Source organism: Podarcis muralis, chromosome 14 (genome assembly GCF_964188315.1).
Source record: "Podarcis muralis chromosome 14, rPodMur119.hap1.1, whole genome shotgun sequence".
NCBI lineage: Eukaryota > Metazoa > Chordata > Lepidosauria > Squamata > Lacertidae > Podarcis > Podarcis muralis.
The window spans coordinates 11555751-11576400 of NC_135668.1; the positions used below are offsets into that span (position 1 = coordinate 11555751).

Consider the following 20650-nt stretch of genomic DNA (forward strand, 5'->3'; position numbering starts at 1 on the left):
CCGCAAAAAGTTACTAGCCTGCTGATTTGTGGCAGGTCTGTGGTCCAAAAGAGTGAAACTTACACCCTCTTGAAATTTAAAAAGCTTTTTCCATCTAGGAAATGTCTGCAGGCAACTGGCTATTTACAAGCCTGCATGAAGATAGATCTGTTTTGATTTCTTAGCAGTATCGAACATTTCAGTCTCCAATCCATTTTGTTTCTAATTCATCTTTCTAATTCACAATATACAAGAGTGAAAACTACATCCAAACCATATTTTTTTTTGCATCTATAGGGTTACAGCGGACCAATGAATGCAGAAATCTCAAGACTGGTAACCAGTTATAGGAACCAGTGTAACTAAGTACTGAATAGTCGTCTTACCTGCAGAAGGAGTAGCTCGTACAACTTCCACACCAACTGGAATATCCAATGGGCAACTGTAGACCAGGCTAGAACTCAAAATAAGTTTACTAGCCGTCTGAAGATTAGCAACAGATGAAGAACGGGGCATGGGTGCTGCACCTGGCGAGGTATCTGGAGATGAGTCAGCTGTCTGTTGCCCAGGTATGCCCAGCTGGTTTCCTGATGGTTGAACTTCAGCAGACTTTGCTTTAATGATGCATTATTACAAAAAGAAAAGTTCAGTGTGTAACAAGGACATACTTCCCATTTAAGACATAGGCAAAGATTTGTTTAGATATAGCATGCAGGGTGAAAAGCTTTAAAAGAGGATTAGACATATTCATGGAAGACAACACCTTCAATGGCTACTAACCCTGATATATGTTTTTTGCCTCCAATGTTGGAGGCATAGTATGTCTCCGAACAGCAGCTGCTAGCAATCTCAAGTGGACAGAATTTCCCTGCTAGGATCTCTTTGCACATGTCTATCAAGCATGTCCACAGACAAGCGCATGAACTGAAATAAGGAGAGCCCTGCCGCTTCAGGCCAAAGACCCATCTAGCCTAGCATCCTGTTTGGATGGGAAGGCAGGATCTGAGTGCAGAGGTATTCTATTCATGTTTGCTCAGAAGTGAGTTGCAGTCCCACTGTGCTCAATGGGGCTTACGCCCAGGTAAATGTGCATCAGATGGCATCCTACAATCCTTAGCATCGTCATTAAATCCCACTGAAGAGTCCGCGGTTCTCAACCTGTGGGTCCCCAGATGTTGTTGGACTACAACTCCCATCATCCCTGAGATCTGGCCTTGCTAGCTAGCGGTGATGGGAGTTGTAGTTCAACAACATCTGGGGGCCCACAGGTTGAGAAAGGCTGAGATAGGAGCATGTAACTTAATGCATCTGATCAATTTTATGCAGCCTGACCATGCACAAGCTTAAGAAGAAGCATGAAATGGGTTTCCTGACATGTCACTACCATGATTAAATGCTCACAAGTGAATAATTCTAACACACTGACAGCAATGCAGCAATTAAAAAAAAATCAGTGTTACACATCTTTTGTGCAAACAGAGACCCTTTGCCTACTAGGGCTGGGCGATATCAGCTTTCCAACATTGCAATGTATCACCAGCCGAACATTGCAGTGTAGTGAGACATTGCAATGTTGAAAAGGGGAGGAACGAGCAGCATCGGCCCCAGCCCTGTGAGGCACCAGAGTGAAACTGCTGCCACTCCCGCTGCTGCCCGGTGCAGGGAGGACGGAGGGAACAGAGAAGGAAGGTAAGGCGCAGGCAAGCCCCACCTGCGATGAAGGCACCATTGCCCTCTCGCCCTCAAACCGTTCCTGGACGACCTATCGATACATTGCCCAGCCCTTTTGCCTACAAAGGTTGTGCTGCTGAAATGAGGGTGGGCCAGTCTGCGCACAGAGCCGTGGACTTGCATGCAAAACAACCCACGTTGGGGGAACCACCAGAACATATTTAAAGGGCCTTTACAGGAGGAGGAGAGGAAGGGAACGTTCTGTTGCACATGCAGAAATGCCTGCAATGATGGAACACTGTTCTTAGTGTGACACTGAACACAACCATTGGCCCAATGAGTTCATTATTATCTATGCTGAATTTCCAGGATGAGAGTGGCTCTCCGGGATTTCAGACACAGAACGTTCCCTGCTCCACCTGGAGACTGAACCTGGGACCTTTTGCATAAAAGGCAAATGCCCAATCACTGAGTCATTCTGTAGCTCTGCTTGTCTGGAGGCTTGGGTGGTATTTGCAAATTCTGCTATTGAATTGTTACTGGATTTTATACACTGTCTTATTAGCTGCCTTAATTAGCTTTGTGTGTTTTCGTCCAGCTGCAAGGCAGGATTTTTAAAAAATGCCTTAAATCAACCAGATCATGATTAGAGTAAAAATACATGTTCATCTGGAAATTTCTTCACTCACCTACACATGCTTGAACAGATTTAAGATGCAGATGCCACATGTGAAGTATGGAACACCCATTTGTGTCTTTTTCGATTACAACTAGATAAAACTTTTCGGAGAAGGGTGGTGGCCGATAACCTGTCCAAAATCAAAACCAAATATTAATGTCAAACTGGCATTTCAAGGTAAGTTATATTTATAAGCAAACAAACAAACCTATAGCCCAGCCTTCCTCCCAAAGATGCCCAGGGCGGCAATGACATTTTATTAAACATGGACCGCGCTGTAAGGATCACATTTAAAAAAAATACCACTTTCTGCTGCATTTTAAATACTGTAAATCATTAAGTAATATGTTCATGGTAAATAAACCTAAAAGTGTATGCAAGAAAGAAAAGTTAAGCCAATCTAATTTAAAAAACAAAACCTGCTAATATTAGGCCGGAATTAAGTCACAAAAACTCAGAAAATCTTCTGACGTCATTGTTCCAAATTTGAGGGCACACTTTCAAATTCCATTTTATATTTTGGAAGTGAAGTCTCATCTGAAAGTTGAGTGTTTTAGACTTGTTGACAACTTGTGTATTACTTTAGCATATTTCAGTACGAAATGTTGTAACGCATGAATTGTCATAAACCGCTCAATGTTAAATACTGTTACAAGTTTTCTACCAAAAGCTGCCAGATACTAAAGACTGCATTACCAACTAGCAAAGGATGTCAAATCGGAAATATATTGGAAATATATGGAGAATGTCCTCTGAATAGCCCCAGCAGCTGCCAAGCCCTCAGTGCAGATACCCTTAGGGGAATTTTGGCTCTACGTACTATTCATTCTTCAAAGGAGCTACAATTCTCAGAGCAGTTTAACAGTCAATTCCTCTTCCCAGGGAACTCTGCAAATTGTAGCTCCATTTGGGGGGGGGGGGGCGTGTGTCTCCTAACAACTCTCAGAGCCATTAACAAACAGTAGCTCTCAGGAATCATTGGGAGAAGGCATGGCTCTTTAAAATGTTATGGTAATGCTTAGAAAAAAAGGGAAGTAAGTGGGAACATGATTGTTGTTGTTTAGTCGTTTAGTCGTGTCCGACTCTTCGTGACCCCATGGACCAGAGCACGCCAGGCACCTCTGTCCTCCACTACCTCCCGCAGTTTGGTCAAACTCATGCTGGTAACCTCGAAAACACTATCCAACCATCTTGTCCTCTGTCGCCCCCTTCTCCTTGTGCCCTCCATCTTTCCCAGCATCAGTGTCTTCTCCAGGGAGTCTTCTCTTCTCATGAGGTGGCCAAAGTACTGGAGCCTCAGCTTCACGATCTGTCCTTCCAGTGAGCACTCAGGTCTGATTTCCTTAAGAATGGATGCATTTGATCTTCTTGCCGTCCATGGGACTCTCAAGAGTCTTCTCCAGCACCATAATTCAAAAGCATCAATTCTTCGGCGATCAGCCTTCTTGATGGTCCAGCTCTCACTTCCATACATCACTACTGGGAAGACCATGGCTTTAACTATACGGACCTTTGTTGGCAAGGTGACGTCTCTACTTCTCAAGATGCTGTCTAGGCCTGTCATTGCCCTTCTCCCAAGAAGCAGGCGTCTTTTAATTTCGTGGCTGCTGTCACCATCTGCAGTGATCATGGAGCCCAAGAAAGTAAAATCTCTCACTGCCTCCATTTCTTCCCCTTCTATTTGCCAGGAGGTGATGGGACCAGTGGCCATGATCTTCGTTTTTTTGATGTTGAGCTTCAGACCATATTTTGCGCTCTCCTCTTTCACCCTCATTAAAAGGTTCTTTAATTCCTCCTCACTTTCTGCCATCAAGGTTGTGTCATCTGCATATCTGAGGTTGTTGATATTTCTTCCGGCAATCTTAATTCCAGTTTGGGATTCATCCAGCCCAGCCTTTCGCATGATGTATTCTGCATATAAATTAAATAAGCAGGGAGACAAAATACAGCCTTGTCGTACTCCTTTCCCAATTTTGAACCAATCAGTTGTTCCATATCCAGTTCTAACTGTAGCTTCTTGTCCCACATAGAGATTTCTCAGGAGACAGATGAGGTGATCAGGCACTCCCATTTCTTTAAGAACTTGCCATAGTTTGCTGTGGTCGACACAGTCAAAGGCTTTTGCATAGTCAATGAAGCAGAAGTAGATGTCTTTCTGGAACTCTCTAGCTTTCTCCATAATCCAGCGCATGTTTGCAATTTGGTCTCTGGTTCCTCTGCCTCTTCTAAATCCAGCTTGCACTTCTGGGAGTTCTCGATCCACATACTGCTTGAGCCTTCCTTGTAGAATTTTAAGCATAACTTTGCTAGCGTGTGAAATGAGTGCAATTGTGCGGTAGTTGGAGCATTCTTTGGCACTGCCCTTCTTTGGGATTGGGATGTAGACTGATCTTCTCCAATCTTCTGGCCACTGCTGAGTTTTCCAAGTTTGCTGGCATATTGAGTGTAGCACCTTAACAGCATCATCTTTTAAAAATTTAAATAGTTCAGCTGGAATACCATCACTTCCACTGGCCTTGTTATTTGCAGTGCTTTCTAAGGCCCATTTGACTTCACTTTCCAGGATGTCTGGCTCAAGGTCAGCAACCACACTACCTGGGGTGTACGAGACATCCATTTCTTTCTTGTATAGTTCCTCTGTGTATTCTTGCCACCTCTTCTTGATGTCTTCTGCTTCTGTTAGGTCCTTTCCACTTTTGTCTTTTATTATGGTAATCTTTGTACGAAATGTTCCTTTCATATCTCCAATTTTCTTGAACAGATCTCTGGTTCTTCCCATTCTGTTGTTTTCCTCTATTTGTTTGCATTGCTCATTTAAGAAGGCCTTCTTGTCTCTCCTTGCTGTTCTTTGGAAATCTGCATTCAATTTCCTGTATCTTTCACTATCTCCCTCGCATTTTGCTTGCCTTCTCTCCTCCGCTATTTGTAAGGCCTCGTTGGACAGCCACTTTGCTTTCTTGCATTTCCTTTTCATTGGGATGGTTTTCGTTGCTGCCTCCTGTACAATGTTACGAGCCTCCATCCATAGTTCTTCAGGCACTCTGTCCACCAAATCTAAATCCTTAAACCTGTTCCTCACTTCCACTGTGTATTCATAAGGGATTTGACTTAGATTGTATCTTACCGGCCCAGTGGTTTTTCCTACTTTCTTCAGTTTAAGCTTGAATTTTGCTATAAGAAGCTGATGATCTGAGCCACAGTCAGCTCCAGGTCTTGTTTTTGCTGACTGTATAGAGCTTCTCCATCTTTGGCTGCAGAGAATATAATCAATCTGATTTCGATGTTGCCCATCTGGTGATGTCCATGTGTAGAGTCGTCTCTTGTGTTGTTGGAAAAGCGTGTTTGTGATGACCAGCTTGTTCTCTTGACAGAACTCTATTAGCCTTTGCCCTGCTTCGTTTTGATCTCCAAGGCCAAACTTGCCAGTTGTTCCTTTTATCTCTTGATTCCCTACTTTAGCATTCCAGTCCCCTATAATGAGAAGAACATCCCTCTTTGGTGTCATTTCTATAAGGTGTTGTAAGTCTTCATAGAATTGGTCAATTTCAGTTTCTTCAGCGCCAGTAGTTGGTGCATAAACTTGGATTACTGTGATGTTAAAAGGTCTGCCTTGGATTCGTATCGAGATCATTCTATCATTTTTGAGATTGCATCCCAGTACAGCTTTCGCCACTCTTTTGTTGACTATGAGGGCCACTCCATTTCTTTTACGGGTTTCTTGCCCACAGTAGTAGATGTGATGGTCATCCGAACTGAATTCGCCCATTCCCGTCCATTTTAGTTCACTGATGCCCAAGATGTCAATATTTATTCTTGCCATCTCATTTTTGACCACCTCCAACTTTCCCAGGTTCATGGTTCTTACATTCCAGGTTCCTATGCAATATTTTTCTTTACAGCATTGGACTTTCCTTTCGCTTCCAGGCATATCCGCAACTGAGCGTCCTTTCGGCTTTGGCCCAGCCGCGGGAACATGATAAAAATGTAAAAAAAAATGATGCATGGGCTGGGGGTAGAGAAAGGCATTTATCTCCCTCCCTCCCCCATAATAGGACCCAGAACCACTCAGTGAACAAGGGAAAGTAGATAGTACTTAGTTCAACTATGGAGTTTGCTACCACAAGATGTAGTTTCATAACAGCCACCAACTTCGAGAGCTTTAAAAGAGGATTAGAGAAATTCACAAAGGATAGGGCTATGCAAGGCTACTAGACCCAATGGCTAGGATCTTGGCTGCTGGAGCGCATGAACAGAAGAGGAAGACGGCGGTCACGTTTGGCTTAGGGGGATCTGGTTGACCTCTGTGGGAAAAGGATGCTGGATTAGTCGATCCCATCCAGCAGGAGATCTTCCGCTGCCTCCCAGGGGCACCACAATATTCCCTAAAGATTCCTTGCTTATGGATAAGAGCAGAGTACAAGTGCTTCACTATACCTTTGGAGGGCTGGAAAAATATCTCCGTTTCTTTCAGCTCCGCATCCTCTTTATGCGGTTTGTATCCCAAAATGAAGTCCTCTTGAAAGACGTGAAGCAATTGCGTGTTTGACCCACACTAGAAAGAGTGTTAGACAGAAATCAACAGCTTGCCCCAAACAGTTATGCACAAGAACGTTCAAGGTATCCAATCATATTCCATGTGTGTTGTATCATCAGCTATCTCAGGTGTGGGGCAGCTTTGGCCCGCCTGGTGCTTGCTGAATTACAGTTCCCATCAGCCCAAGCGATCATGGCTGAAGGCCAGGAGTGATGGGAGTTGTAGCTCAGCAACATCTTGAGGACCAAAGGTTTCCCATCCCTTGATCTACATAGAAGGCAGCTCTGGCTTCCATCCAGAACAGCTGCCACATGGTGCTTGGTGCCTTCAGTGCTGTTCCAGCTCCTCATTCCTGGGATTTCCGCTTTGTTTTTCTAAATGCACATCAGTCTTTAGGTTAGTCTTCATCAAGCAATCGCCCCCCAGGTGCTGCCACACTGACTCCTATCAGCCCCAGCCTGGTCCCTGGCAGGACGTCCCAGACTCCTTTTGATCTCCAAAGTGGAAAGGGCAGGATCATTTCCTTCACCATTAGCAAAAGCTTTGGGAGTCATGCATTTCAGCCCGACATAGGGAATCCAAAATGCTGCTCAAAAATCTGCGGCAGGCTTGCTACAGAAGCAGAGTAAGCTCAAAGCTTTCTTTGATTAATTACGCAGGATGTGTTCCGTTGATTAATTTAACACAGTAGGGAACAAAATTAATAGTAAATCCCATTGGAGCTAGACAAAAAACCTAATGCACTAAGGACTTCCTTTTGGAGGGTTTGGTTTGAGGATTTGACACTATTTTGCCAAGGCCTAAAATTTATAAGCTGGCTATAATGGTGCTAAAATCCTAGGGGAATCCCAACCCCTCCCCCTGAAAACTCCTATGCACATTTATTCTAAACATGTAGGTCCCAAACAAGGCACATAATAAAACAATTATATTTTTTCTGGAAAATGCAAGATAGCAATTATTTAAACATTTGTAACAAAGAGATTCCCATGGCAATGCCATTTTGTAAACATACACAAAATACAGAGAGACCAACAGCTCATTCAAACTAAATAAATAATATTCTGCTGGAAAACAGTGGAACAGAAAGTTGTCACAACTATGTGTGCAATCTGGGAGTAGGTCCCATTTAGCCCAGTGGGGTTTATTCCAGAGTAGACGTGTGCAGGACTGAACTGTTACTGGACATAATCATCTGTAGCAGCTAGCAGATGGTGGCCATTATCTTGTAATTCGAAGGTGGATGGAAGTGAATGTACGTGTGAGTGAGGTAAGGCCCCATCTGCACTATACATTTAAAGCAGATTCATACCACTTTGAACAGCCATGGCTTCTCCCAAAGAATCCTGGGAACTGTAGTCTGCTAAGGGTGCTGAAAGGTTTTCAGGAGACCTCTATTCCCCTCCCAGAGCTACAATTCTCAGAGTGATTTAATAACCAATCTCTCTTCCCAGGGGACTATGGGAATTATCGCACTGGGAGGGGAATATCAGCCTCATAAAGGTAAAGGACCCCTGGATGGTTAAGTCCAGTCACAGGCGGCTAGGGGGTTGTGGCGCTCATTTCGCTTTTCAGGCCGAGGGAATTGGTGTTTTTCCCCAGACAACTTTCCAGGTCATGTGGCCAGCATGACTAAACTGCTTCTGGCACAACGGAACACTGTGCCGGGAACCAGAGTGCACAGAAACTCTGTTTACCTTCCCGTCGCAGCGGTGCCTATTTATCTACTTGCACTGGTGTGCTTTCGAACTGCTAGGATCTGGGACAGAGCAACAGGAGCTCACCCCGGCGCAGGGATTCGAACCGCCAGCCTTCTGATCGGCAAGTGCAAGAGGCTCAGTGGTTTAGACGTCAGTGCCACCAGCACCCTTAACAAACTACAGTTCCCAGTATTTTTTAAATTTGTCGGGGAGCCATGATTGTGACATGAATGTTGCTTTTGATGTAAGGTGTGGATGTGTCCTAAGAAGGGAAGCCTCAGAATTTTGTGTGGCTGGTATGTAGCATACTGAGCAAAAGTCTGTTGTATCTATTTCTCTGGCCCATTTTCCCCTGGCCCAGCCCACCACCAACACATGGCCCCAATCTCTACCCACACAAGCTGAGAAAGGTTGCCCATCCCTACTGTCAGCAAGGATTCCTGGTTTTTAATCACCATTTCCCCACTCCTGGGTCTTTAATTAACAAACAAACAAGCACCAAGCATGGTTAAATGACCCATTAGAGGGTTAACTAATTTTTTACCTGATCAGTTATAGCATCTAGTTCAATAATGCATCCCGGCCGAGCTGTTGATTGCTGGCTCACAATGTTAAAAACTTCACCGATGAGTTTCTGAAATAGAAGGGAAGTTGGGATAATATTTGTATTTCGAGCTAATAACTGCAGCTGAAGTTCCGTTGGTACCAATAGCATCTGGCTATTGGTAGCCACTTTGTGCTGTTGGACTCCAAGCCAGCATGGGGGTTTGGCTGACCTTGCTCTCTAGATCATCATGGTTTTAGTTTGGTGTAAGTAAAGGTAAAGGGACCCCTGACCATTAGGTCCAGTCGTGACCAACTCTGGGGTTGCGGTGCTCATCTCGCTTTATTGGCCGTGGGACCTGGCGTACAGCTTCCAGGTCATGTGGCCAGCATGACTCATGGCGAACCAGAGCAGCGCACAGAAACGCTGTTTACCTTCCCGCCAGAGCGGTACCTATTTATCTACTTGCACTTTGACGTGCTTTCGAACTGCTAGGTTGGCAGGAGCAGGGACCGAGCAACGGGAGCTCACGCTATCGCGGGGATTCAAACTGCTGACCTTCTGATCGGCAAGCCCTAGGCTCTGTGGTTTAACCCACAGCGCCACCCGCGTCCCTTAGTTTGTGTGTGGTCTGATGTTTAGAAAATAATGCAGCCGCTAGTATGAATTCTCACTCTCTTTGCAACCTGATTGTACAAATTGCACTCCCCTTTTAAGTTCTATCCTTAGCTTATGAATAGCTGCCCTCTATTCAGTACCTGTAATTTGACAGAAAAGTCACAGAGGTTACCAGCCAAAATAGTTGCCCAAGATGCCTCTGTTGTCCTCTTTGGGAAGCATATTAACAATGCTCTCCCAGGGCAACTCGTCTGGCACTATATATATATATATTCATATTCAAAAGTTACAATACAGTTACAAGACAATACATTTTCAATCAATAAATTTGCTCCACAGACACCTCTGTGATGATGGTAGCATTAAAAAATCCTGTACATATATTTACAGGATAAGGGCGGCGGGGGGGGGGGGGAGTTTTTCTTTTTTAGCTCTTGTTATTATATTATGTATTTTGTGTTTCTATGCTGGAAACTGCCCTGTGATTTTAGAATGAAAGGCGGTATATAAATTTAATAAATGATAATAAAAATAAATAACAACAGCAACAACTTCTTACAGAGGATCCTGGGTCGCTCAGTTCATCCAAAAGTTTCCGTGCATCCACCACAGCTTGGTATAGCCTCAGGTTTTCGCCATCTGATGCCACGAAACAAGCACTCGCAGAATTGCAGTAGGTACCTATTTTAAAAGCAGGCATCAGTTTTTGACATTTAATGTAAACTATATGTTTTAGCAGTGATGGTTGGAGAGGCATTAAGCAGTTTTGTAATATTCCACCAATGCGACAAATTCCCTGTTTTGGGAAGTTTTTAATATTTAATGCTGTATTGTTTTTAACACTCGATTGGGAGCCGCCCAGAGTGGCTGGGGAAACTCAGCCAGATGGGTGGGGTATAAATAATAAATTATTATTATTATTATTACTATTATGAATGTTGCTACAGTCTCGTAACTTCTAGCTGAGTTTGAAATAAGGTTGTTTTGCAGGAAGTGCTTGTCTATGCCCTTTCAACATTTAACAGATGAAAATGGGGACACCGTTGTAAAACCTCCATCTCTTACCAAAAATCAGGGCTCGAGTTTGGAACATCCCTACCCTGAAACCATATTACGCACTGCAGCACCCTGCCTGTCGCATGCTGCATTCATTTCTTCTGAAATAGTCTGCTGCCTATCAATTTGAAATCCAAGCTGGTGTTCGTTCTCTCAGTTACAGATATACTGGGGTCAGGTGAGGGGCATAATGATATAAAAATAGGCTGCCACAGTTCAAAATATGCCTTGCCATTTGCAGTGTATAAAATGGCAGGCTGAGTGCTTCTGTAGCCTATGCATGTCTGTTCATAAGTAAAATCCACTGGCTCTTTTCACATGACACACTAAACTATGGCTTGGTGAAACTAAGGCTTGGTGAACCCACATGAGTTCACATTGTTTCACCTTCACTCTCCTTTGGCCCGCTGGCCATGAGAAGTTCAGGCGTGATTAACCATGGCTTGCTGTGTCACATAAACCCAGAAAACTGTGGTTAATCTTATTATGGTCAGTTTCAAACAAGCCAGCTTCAAATGGTGGTTCACAAAACTAACTTGTTTGAACTAGCCATAGTCAATATTAACCACAGTTCTAGGTTCATATGACACACCAAACTGTGGTTAATCGAAACCAAAAGCAAAAACTTCTGAATGCCCCCTTACCAGCTTCATGTGAAAGCTAGGACTGACATTTACATCTTGTTTACATCTCACTAAACCACGTCCAACTACACCTACTGAATCTGACGGGTCTTATTCCCCCATATATGGACTTAGGGTTGCAGTCTTAGGGTTGGCACAGATGCAACTGCTCAACCACATGAGAGATTTAACTTCTACGGGCCCCTGAAGAATTACACTACCAACAAGTCATTTCAGTATAGCATCCCCAAAAGGCAAAAACTGTGACAAAACAGTAACACTGATTCATAAGGGACAAGAAACAAAAAATACAGACGGTTCTTCATATCAGCAGTTAGATTATATGGGATTCTAAAGGATATAAACTGCATAGCATAACCTTGCAAGTAAGTCCACAAAAGTTACTAGCCTGCTGGGAGGTGGCACAGAAGAGATGGAGAACTCTGTCTGTCCTCCATTAGTCTGCTGCGTTTCTATGCCGGGAGTAGAGAAAAGGGCCTTTCCACCTCCGGCAGGATTACTGCTATGCCAATGAGTTTACAGAGCCAGTAACTACAGGATGGGCATGTCAATGCCAAAGGATTTTATCAAATCAAGTTTTACTCAGACCGTATCCATTGCAAAGTTAGTCATGTCCAATGATTTCCATTGGTCAACCTGTGTAAAACTTAGCTGGATACAGCCTGATAACTCAAAGTTCGCCTTGAAGGAGAGAGGCACAATTGCCACACCACAGACCCATTTTCTGCACTAACTGCTTGCTATGCCGCTCAAACACTCAGGAAAATAAAACTTTCAACTAGAAGGGTTTACCTTTTCATACAACTTCTGAACTAAAATACAGAAGAGCATTCCCCCAAGGGGGGACTAAAATAAGAAGAAATATTTTTGGAAGTCGGGCAAAGTCATGGCTCATAAAGGTTATCTTCTTTTTAAAAAAACAAAACCTGGCTTCTGTCAAGTTTTATCGTATACAACAACAGCACTCACCGAGACAATAGCTAGGAATAAGAGTTGGGAGCCAGGCCACATTGGAGAAGGCAGAGGTATGGAGAGAATTGATACGAGCCAATTCCGATACTCCACCCGTGTACGACAAAGGCCCAATGGGGTCCACGCGCCACAGAATCAGCTCGCTGTAGATGGCATTTGGATCGTGGAATGTAAGCGTCGCTGCGTTCCTAAACTGCTGCCTGGAAGAACCTTTCAGGTGCCTCATGGGGTCCATCATTTTGTTCAAGCCATCAGAGTCCCACGGCTGATCGGCCTCTGGGGTCCGTAGGGTGTTGTGGTGGGAAGACGTCAACAGGAGCGGGAGCACCGAGTGGCAAGCAAGGTCGTTGAGATGAAAGCGGTGCCCACAGTACCTAAACTTGTGGGTGACTGTGTGCACCGTTGTGAAAGCAGACTTGTCCGCAAAAGAAACCGCCCACTGGTTGAGCGAGCCGTCTATGTGCTTAGAAACCATCATGACTGTGGGCACCGTGATGTTTGCGTTGAAGCTGTCCTGGGAGCATCCCGGCCTCCATCCAGACAGGCTGTCGGAAATGCTAGTTCTCTTCTGGAGCAGTGCCTCGCTGATTTCTTTTGCGGATGTGGTGCAGGCATACATCATGATGTTTTTGCTAAGGGAGCTGGCGTCGCCGGACGGAAACGCGACGGGGATCTGAGAAGAAAATGTAACCTAGAGGAAAGGGAAGGAAATAAGGCGAATGTGTTAAGGCAAATAGTAATATTTTTATAGGAAAAGTCCCAATTTTTCCCTGCCCCAAGTATATGGGGTACCTCGGTTGTCGAACGTAATCCGTTCCGGAAGACCATTCGACTTCCGAAACGTTCGACAACCAAGGCGCAAAGGGCCACTTGCAGTTTCCATTGAAACACTATACCTGAACTTGCCGAAAGATCCCTGGATTATACTCATCCAAATATTTCACGTGCCACACTAGAAAGGTGCCGTCTACGGGATGGATGGTAAATAGCATGTCTGGGTTCTTGTTCCATTCCTTAAGGAGCAATTCAATTTTCCTATCTAACAAGACAGTGGGAAGCGGCATGGGCGAGGCAGCTGGTGAAAGGATTTTGGGGCTCCCTTCTCTTTCCCCATCTTCATGTTCTGAGGATCCCGTGCCAGTCCCCGTCTCAGACTCTCTATCTAGAGACAATTCTGGAATCAAAGGTAAAATACATGAAACAAAATACATTGGACCAGTTTGCACATCAAAGTATTTTCTTACCCTCCAAGATAAATATAACTTGTGCTTTATTTATAAGTTAGACGGTCTACTGTGTATTTTAGACCAGGGTTTCCCAAACTTGCGTCTCCAGCTGTTGTTGGACTACAACTCCCATCATGCCTAGGTAGCAGGACCAGTGGTCAGGGATTATGGGAATTGTAGTCCCAAAAAATTAGCTGGAGGCCCAAGTTTGGGAAGCCCTGTTTTAGACTGCCTACTGTAAACCACTTAAATGGTTTTTTGTTGTTGTAATAAAAAGTATACAAATAAAACAACTGTATACAAACAAACAGTATGCAAATAAAACAGGGGTAGGGAACCTGTGGCCCTCCAGAAGCTGCTAGACTCTAGATGTCTATGCCACTTACAGACCTCTAGGTCATGAGCAACTAGAGGGTCTAATAAAAAGCAGCAACTGCAGTCAGCCCGGCCAACGGACAGCAATCATGGTAGCTGTTGTTCAACAGCAACCAGAGAGCCATAGGTTTCTCATCCCTGGTTTAAAAACAAACCATGTTTTAGTGTGAAGAAGTAGCAGGCTTGTGCTCACTGCTCAGAAGTTCTCACAGCACTCCAAACATTCTGCTGCCACAGGCAAAACAAACCAGAGCCTGGCTTGCTGTGTCATCTGAACCTGGGTTGATGGTTTGTTTAACCCAAACCATGAGTGGTAAGGCAAACCCTGCTGCTAGTCACTGCTAGTCGACTATACTGAGGAGAAGAAGAAGGAGGGGAGGAGGAGGAGTAGTTTGGATTTGATATCCCGCCTTTTCACTATCCTAAGAAGTCTCAAAGCGGCTAACAATCTCCTTTCCTTTCCTCCCCCACAACAAACACTCCGTGAGGTTAGTGAGGCTAAGAGACTTCACAGAAGTGTGACTAGCCCAAGGTCACCCAGCAGCTGCATGTGGAGGAGCGGGGAAGCGAACCCGGTTCACCAGATTACGAGTCTACCACTCTTAACCACTACACCACACTGGCTCTCCTGAGGTAGATGGGTCAGTGGCCTGACACAGTATAAGACAGCTTCTGGTGCTCCTTGGCAACATTTTGTGGTCCCCTAGTTCCTTCCCATACCAACTATGAGCTGGGGATAGTGAACAGTTGCAGAACGACCTGGTCTAGCTGCTCATGTGCTGTTACCTACAAATTAGGAAGTCTTTCTCTTTTAGAGGAAAATATTCTGTGTAGATTGTACCAAGCTACCCTTTTGACAACGAAACAGCATGCATGAGGCTCAGTATAGTGGAACCCAGGTTCTCAAATGCTTTGGTACTCAAGTATTTCAGCTCCCGAATGCCGGAAACCCGGAAGTAAGTGTTCTGGTTTTCAAACACTTTTCAGAAGCTGAATGTCCGATGCGGCTGTTGGCTATTGTTTATGGGGCACCTGCACCAATCGGAAGCTGTGGCTTGGTTTTCAAACATTTCGGACATCAAATGGACTTCTGGAACGAATTAAGTTCGAGAACCAAGGTACCACTGTACATCATTTTGAAAGGAAGAAAAGAGTCTTCGTTACATCTCTCAAGTCATTTACAAGAATTGTTATAGGATGCTAATAGAAACATCCCACAAGTTGTGGTGATGACTACCAGTTTGGACAGTTTTAAAAGAGGATTGGACAAATTTATAGAGGATTAGGATATCCCTGGCTACTAGCCACAAAGGCTATTTTCCAACGCCATTGTAGGAGGTCATACATCTCTGAATACCAGTTGCTTGAAATCACTTGGGCAGAGTGCTGTTGCACTGAAGTCCTGCTTGCGGGTTTACAATAGGCATCTGTCTGGCCACTGTGAGACTTGATATATAGTTTTTTTTAAATCCCAGCTCCAATTTTCACCCACCCCCATTCTAAATACTCATCAAATGCAGACATCAGGGAAAAGAAAGCCATGCTACTAACCGTGATCAAGTTTCATCAGCAAACCTCTCTCCCTCTCCCTCTCTTTCTCTTCCTCTGCTTCCTCCTCGTCAGCATCTTCTTCTGCTTGTTTCATCTGTTGATCTGTAAGCTCCCGTAGGTGTTGCATAAAAATTTCAGTGGAGGACGTAAAATGGAATTCTTTGTTATTTAGCCAATGAACCACAAAGCCTTCATTTCCTTCATCCAAGTGAAAAGCCGTCTTCAGCAAAGCTGGCGGAATGTCTGGGGAAACAAAACCATTTTCCCCCCAAAGGAAAGAAGTCTAAGATATTTAAGAGATAATTTATATTTCTGCAGGAAAGCGGTCTTGCATAAATGACTGTAAAGTTGAGGAATAGAAGATGTGTGCTCTAGAAGATGGACCTAAACCATAGCATGGAGGGTCATTCAAGAACTGTGGGCATGGCAACTCTCTCTCGGCTTCATTTTCAGTTTGCAAGGAAAAAGGTAAAAGGTAAATGTAAAGGACTCCTGACAGTTAAATCCAGTTGTGAATGACTCTGGGGTTGCGGCGCTCATCTCGCTTTCCTGGCTGAAGGAGCCAGCGTTTGTCTGCAGATAGTTTTTTCTGGGTCATGTGGCCAGCATGACTAAGCCGCTTCTGGAGAAACCAGAGCAGCGCACGGAAACGCCGTTTATATTCCCGCCGGAGTGGTACCTATTTATCTACTTGCACTTGGATGTGCTTTCGAACTGCTAGGCGGGCAGAAGCAGGGACTGAGCAATGGGAGCTCATCCCCTCGCATGGATTCGAACCGCCGACCTTCTGACCAGCAAGCCCAAGGCTCAGTGGTTTAGTCTACAGCACCTTCTGCATCCCTTTTAATGTAATAGGTAAATATAGCTAATAATTGGTAAATAAATATTTTTTTTATTCGCATCTGCTCTCTAAACCAGAATCTGGAAATCCTCTTCACATGTATGAATTCCTATTCTGGTCTGGAGGGCAAATACACGCCAGAGTTTGCCAGCAAACTATGTGATGGGGAGCTGAGGAAGCATGCAAGCCTCAATCCGGAGGAATCAACCAAAGAGCCCAATATTTCATGACCCGTCCTACTCTTGTATTGTCATTTGTTTCAGCTGTTTTTAATTCTGGATTTTAAATTGTTGCAACCCACACCAGAACCAGCTGGCGAAGGACAGGTAATAATGCATAATAATAATAATAATAATAATAATAATAATAATAATAATGATGATGATGATGATGATGTTAACACAGAAATAACTGCACAAATGTAAACTGCACAAAGGGTCCCTTAAATAAGCCGTGTTTCTAATGTGCGCCACAGAAAGGAAATCCAAATATACATATGACAAAACATTTAGAACAGGCCAAGATAACGTTCGTTAATGTGGGGGGAAAGTGCTTTCCGAGAAGTACAATTAACAATGTCACCATAAACACTGTTTTCTTTAAACATGCACAAGCCTCAGGCAGGGAGCCCAAAGCAAGGAAAACACACATCATCTTTCCTGGCATTTTCACACAGGACAATAGGGATGAAATAATTAATCTAATTCTGTCTAAGCCCACTTTGCTCCATTTCCACATTTAATTTATATAACTTATTTTTAGCTCTCCTCAGCCAACCCTCAAACTTACAATCTAGCAGACACAACACATAAGGAAAATGAATATTTTTTTTGGGGGGGGGGTGTGCTTGTTACTTTAAGCCACACCTCAACTTTCAGGTAAGTGTGCTAAATGAAGGACAGATGCACTCCAAATCACACATTAGTCAAGCACGGGATAAATTCCAAATTGCACATTAGTTTAGGACAGCCTTTTCCAACCTGGTGAGCATCTCCAAGGCCACTGGTTCCTGGATTTCATCCCTACACCACTCAGCATGGTCATAATGGCTGGGGCTGAGGGGAGTTGAGAGTCCAACATGGGTAGGCAAACTAAGGCCCGGGGGCCGGATCCACCCCAATCACCTTCTCAATCTGGCCCATGGACGGTCTGGGAATCAGTGTGTTTTTACATGAGTAGAATGTGTCCTTTTATTTAAAATGCATCTCTGGGTTATTTGTGGGGCCTGCCTGGTGTTTTTACATGAGTAGAATGCATGCTTTTATTTAAAATACCTGTCTGGGTTATTTGTGGGGAATCAGAATTCATTATTTTCCCCAAAAAACATAGTCCAGCCCCGCACGAGGTCTGAGGGACAGTGGACTGACCCCCTGCTGAAAAAGTTTGCTGACCCCTGGTCCAATAGGTAAAAGGTAAAGGACCCCTGGACAGTTAAGTCCAGTCAAAGGTGACTATGGGGTTGCTGCGCTCAACTTGCTTTCAGGCTGAGGGATCCGGCGTTTGTCCACAGACAGCTTTCCGGGCCATGTGGCCAGCATGACTAAACCACTTCTGGCGCAACGGGACACCGTGACAGAAACCAGAGCGCACGGAAATGCCATTTATCTTCCCACTGCAGTGGTGCCTATTTATCTACTTGCACTGGCATGCTTTCGAACTGCTAGGTTGGAGCTGGGACAGAGCAATGGGAGCTCACTCCGTCACTGGGATTTGAACCACCAACCTTCTGATCGGCAAGCGCAAGAGGCTCAGTGGTTTAGACCACAGTGCCACCTGCGTCCAGAGAGTCCAATAACCTCTGGGCAGCTCCACAATGGTAACACCTAATGAAGGCTGGCCTAGGAGGTGCAGATCAGGTGAGTTTGCATTAGAATTTGGAAAGATTCCATTCCTCAAGGTCTCCCTAGGACAACCTGTGGACCAAGTTCCCAGGAAATGAATTGCTTCTCTTTTTACCTGTGTTCGGGTTGATGCTTGCAGTTATGTGGAAATGGCAGAGCGCGTTAGCGTGGTGGGAAATGTGCCGCTGAACCTCGTGTGTTCCCAGCTGATCAGGGAGATCCTCAGTGTGAGTGATCAGTACGGAGGACCTTCGCTGACCCTTTCGCATGTTCTTCAAGTGATGAATTGTCTGAAGCAGGAGACAGAGAGAGAGAGCGCACACATAAGGCTGGCCTATTATGAGAACTCAACCATGGAAAACACAAATAGTTTCTCTTTCTAAAATTCGGCAGAACTAACAATAAATCCCTTCCACTTCATTTCCTCTTCTAGTAGAAGAAACCTTTAAAAGCTTGGTACATGACTCATTTTTATTTAATTTTAACTATAAAGGTAAAGGTAAAGATACCCCTGCCCATACGGGCCAGTCTTGACAGACTCTAGGGTTGTGCGCTATCTCACTCTAGAGGCCGGGAGCCAGCGCTGTCCGCAGACACTTCCGGGTCACGTGGCCAGCGTGACGAAGCTACTCTGGCGAGCCAGAGCCGCACACGGAAACGCCGTTTACCTTCCCGCTAGTAAGCGGTCCCTATTTATCTACTTGCACCCGGGGGTGCTTTCGAACTGCTAGGTTGGCAGGCGCTGGGACTAAACGACAGGAGCACACCCTGCCGCGGGGATTCGAACCGCCGACCATGCGATCGGTTTTACTCACTGCGCCACCCACGTCCCTATTTTAACTATATATATATATATATATATATATATATATATATATATATATAATCTGTCTCTTTCATGAGATCTGTTCCATATGGTATTGAAATTCGGCCTTTAGTGTGCTGGCACCTACTTTGGAACTACTTTCAGATACATAATGTCTTTAGAGTGTGATTTCATTGTAAAATTAGCTATAAATGACCTACAATGAGGTCAAAAGGCAGCATATAGATTATTATTTTTTGGTAAGTAAACAAATTTAAACGTATGCTAAAAACAGAATGCAGTCATTGGGCTTTCCCCTTTAGGGTCTTGTCTGCACTGTGCACTTAAAACAGTACCATACCACTCAGGGTATCCCCCAAAGAATTCTGGGAAGTGTAGTTTGCGAAGAGTGCTGAGAGTGGCCAGGACTTCCCCATTCCTCTCATAGAGCAATAATAATAACGATGGGGGTGGAGACGCTCCTTCAGGTATACAGGACTTTAAGGGCTTTAAAGGTCAGTACCAACACTTTGAATTGTGCTCAGAAACGTACTGGGAGCCAATGCAAATCTCTCAGGACCGGTGTTATGTGGTCCCGGTGGCCACTCCCAGTCACCAGTCTAGCTGCCGCATTCTGGATTAGTTACAGTTTCCAGGTCACCTTCAAAGGTAGCCCCACATAGAGCGCGTTGCAGTAGTCCAAGCGGGAGATAACTAGAGCATACACCACTCTGGCGAGACAGTCTGCGGGCAGGTAGGGTCTCAGCCTGCGTACCAGATGGAGCTGGTAGACAGCTGCCCTGGACACAGAATTAACCTGCGCCTCCATGGACAGCTGTGAGTCCAAAATGACTCCCAGGCTGTGAACCTGGTCCTTCAGGGGCACAGTTACCCCATTCAAGACCAACTCGCAGTGGTTTACCATCCAGTCCCTTTTCCCAGGGAACTCTGGGTATCATAGCTCTATGAAGAGAAGAAGGGTTTCCTAACAACTCTCAGCACCCTTAGCAAACTGCACTTCTCAGGATTCTTTGAGGGAAGCCATCACTCTTTAAAGTGGCTTGATACTGCTTTAAATGTATAGTGCAGATGGGGCCTGAGATTCACATCCAGTTGTGTACTGATTTCTACTTTACAGGCCAACAAGAGCAGGCAGGAGTAGCTTTGTTGTTCTTTTGAGAGTGGGATGAAGGTACAGTGGTGCCTCGCAAGACGAAATTAATTCGTTCCGAGAGTTTTTTCATCTTGCGATTTTTTCGTCTTTCGAAGCACGTTTTCGGAAAAGTTTTGGAAAAGCTTCAAAAATCACCAAAGTCTTCAAAAACCTCAAGAAAGGCTACCACACTGCGTGCTATGAGTTGCTCCTCGAAGTCAAGTCGCAACTGTATTAACGGTGTTAAGAAAAAGGAAACAAACTTGCAAGACGTTTCCGTCTTGCGAAGCAAGCCCATAGGGAAAATCGTCTTGCAAAGCAACTCAAAAAACCGAAAACCCTTTCGGCTTGCGAGTTTTCCGTCTTGCGAGGCATTCGTCTTGCGAGGTACCACTGTATACAGAAGCATTGCTTTGTCTCACAGCCACATATTTGTTGACTTTAACAGACCTAGCTCTCCA

At 44.6% G+C, this 20650-nt stretch overlaps 1 protein-coding gene across 4 annotated transcripts in view; it reads right to left on the bottom strand.

The window, feature by feature from the left end:
* The window catches only part of DMXL2 (Dmx like 2), a 113615-nt gene that overhangs the window by 55780 nt on the left and 37185 nt on the right, over positions 1–20650 (bottom strand). For all 4 annotated transcript variants that reach the window (XM_077918492.1, XM_077918491.1, XM_028705439.2 and 1 more), the window contains exons 9-17: positions 18347–18521; positions 15550–15792; positions 13294–13571; positions 12395–13088; positions 10285–10406; positions 9108–9197; positions 6764–6881; positions 2340–2459; positions 366–593 (exon numbers count right to left, since the gene is read on the bottom strand). In XM_077918492.1, coding sequence (XP_077774618.1) covers positions 366–593; positions 2340–2459; positions 6764–6881; positions 9108–9197; positions 10285–10406; positions 12395–13088; positions 13294–13571; positions 15550–15792; positions 18347–18521 — 2068 coding nt within the window. The remainder of the gene's footprint in view (positions 1–365; positions 594–2339; positions 2460–6763; positions 6882–9107; positions 9198–10284; positions 10407–12394; positions 13089–13293; positions 13572–15549; positions 15793–18346; positions 18522–20650) is intronic.